A 1395-nucleotide genomic window follows, 5' to 3' on the forward strand; every position below is an offset into this window, starting at 1 on the left:
CTGGGATTACAGGCGTGAGCCACCGCGCCCGGCCATCTTTTCTTTCTTTTTTAAAATATTCTTTAATATAGAGAGGGGGTCTTTTTTTGTTGTTTGTTTGTTTTTTGAGATGGAGTCTTGCTCTGCCGCCCAGACGGGAGTGCAGGGGTGCCATCTCAGCTCACTGCAACCTCCACCTCCTGGGTTCAAGCGATTCTCCTGCCTCAGCCTCCTGAGTAGCTGGAATTACAGGTGCCCGCCAGCACCCTTGGCTACTTTTTGTATTTTTAGTAGAGATGAGGTTTCACCATGTTGGCCAGGCTGGTCTTGAACTCCTAACCGCAAGTGATCCTCTCAGCTTGGCCACCGAAAGTGTTAAGATTACAAGCGCGAGCCACCACCTACTTTGTTGAACCTAAGCATATAAATGGACAGTTTCCCCTGTATCTTTCAGTCTTCAGTCTGCAGGCTCTGAGGGCACGTTAAACTATGACCATATAAATTTGTATGCCAATTCTCCTATTAATCTGCCTTTTTTTTTTGAGACGGAGTTTCACTCTTGTTACCCAGGCTGGAGTGCAATGGTGCGATCTCAGCTCACCGCAGCCTCCGCCTCCTGGGTTCCGGCAATTCTCCTGCCTCAGCCTCCTGAGTAGCTGGGATTACAGGCATGCGCCACCATGCCCAGCTGATTTTTTGTATTTTTTTTAGTAGAGACGGAGTTTCACCATGTTGACCAGGATGGCCTCGATCTCTTGACCTCGTGATCCACCCGCCTCGGCCTCCCAAAGTGCTGGGATTACAGGCGTGAGCCACCGCGCCCGGCCCCCTTTTTTTTTTTTAAGTTTAGTTTCAGTGATCCTTCTGAGGGTGAAAAGGACGTTTTCCCTTGACCCCTCTATGACACTGTCAGCTCCTTCTTCAGAGACAGAGAGCGTACAGCGTGGCAGGGCTGCAGGAAGCTGGGGCTGCCAGCACCGTTAGCCTTCCACCTGCTCTCTGGAGCCTTGCTGCCCACACTGGCACCACTCTCTAGCATGGATGGAGCGTGTGGCTTGACCTCCCTTGTGGTGGCCAAGCCAGCATCTCCTGAGAACTGTACCCATAAGGTTAGCTTCCGTTTTTTTGTTTTTTTTTTTTTTTGAGAGGGAGTTTTTTTTTTTTTTTTTTTTTTGAGAGGGAGTCTCACACTATTGCCCAGGCTGTGGTACAATGGTGCGATTTCGGCTCACTGCAATCTTCGCCTCCTGTAGATTACTTAGGGCCCTATGGTCATTTTAATGGTATGAATTCTTCTAATCCATGAGCATGAAATTAACCTTTCATTGGTTTGTAGTTTGTGTCCTTTTAAATTTATCTCATCAGGGTTTTGTAGTTTTTCTTGTAGAGGTCATTTTTTTTTTTTTTTTTTTTTTT

The 1395-nt window shown here is 47.4% G+C and overlaps 1 protein-coding gene across 1 annotated transcript in view; it reads right to left on the minus strand.

The window, feature by feature from the left end:
- LOC108297799 (divergent paired-related homeobox-like) overlaps positions 1 to 1018 on the minus strand; it is a 25528-nt gene extending 24510 nt beyond the window's left edge. Inside the window, exon 1 of the mRNA XM_037735576.1 lies at positions 920 to 1018. Within this exon, the coding sequence (XP_037591504.1) occupies positions 920 to 1018 (99 nt within the window). The remainder of the gene's footprint in view (positions 1 to 919) is intronic.
- Positions 1019 to 1395: the final 377 nt, after the last annotated feature.

This window comes from Cebus imitator, unplaced genomic scaffold (genome assembly GCF_001604975.1).
Source record: "Cebus imitator isolate Cc_AM_T3 unplaced genomic scaffold, Cebus_imitator-1.0 Scaffold846, whole genome shotgun sequence".
NCBI lineage: Eukaryota > Metazoa > Chordata > Mammalia > Primates > Cebidae > Cebus > Cebus imitator.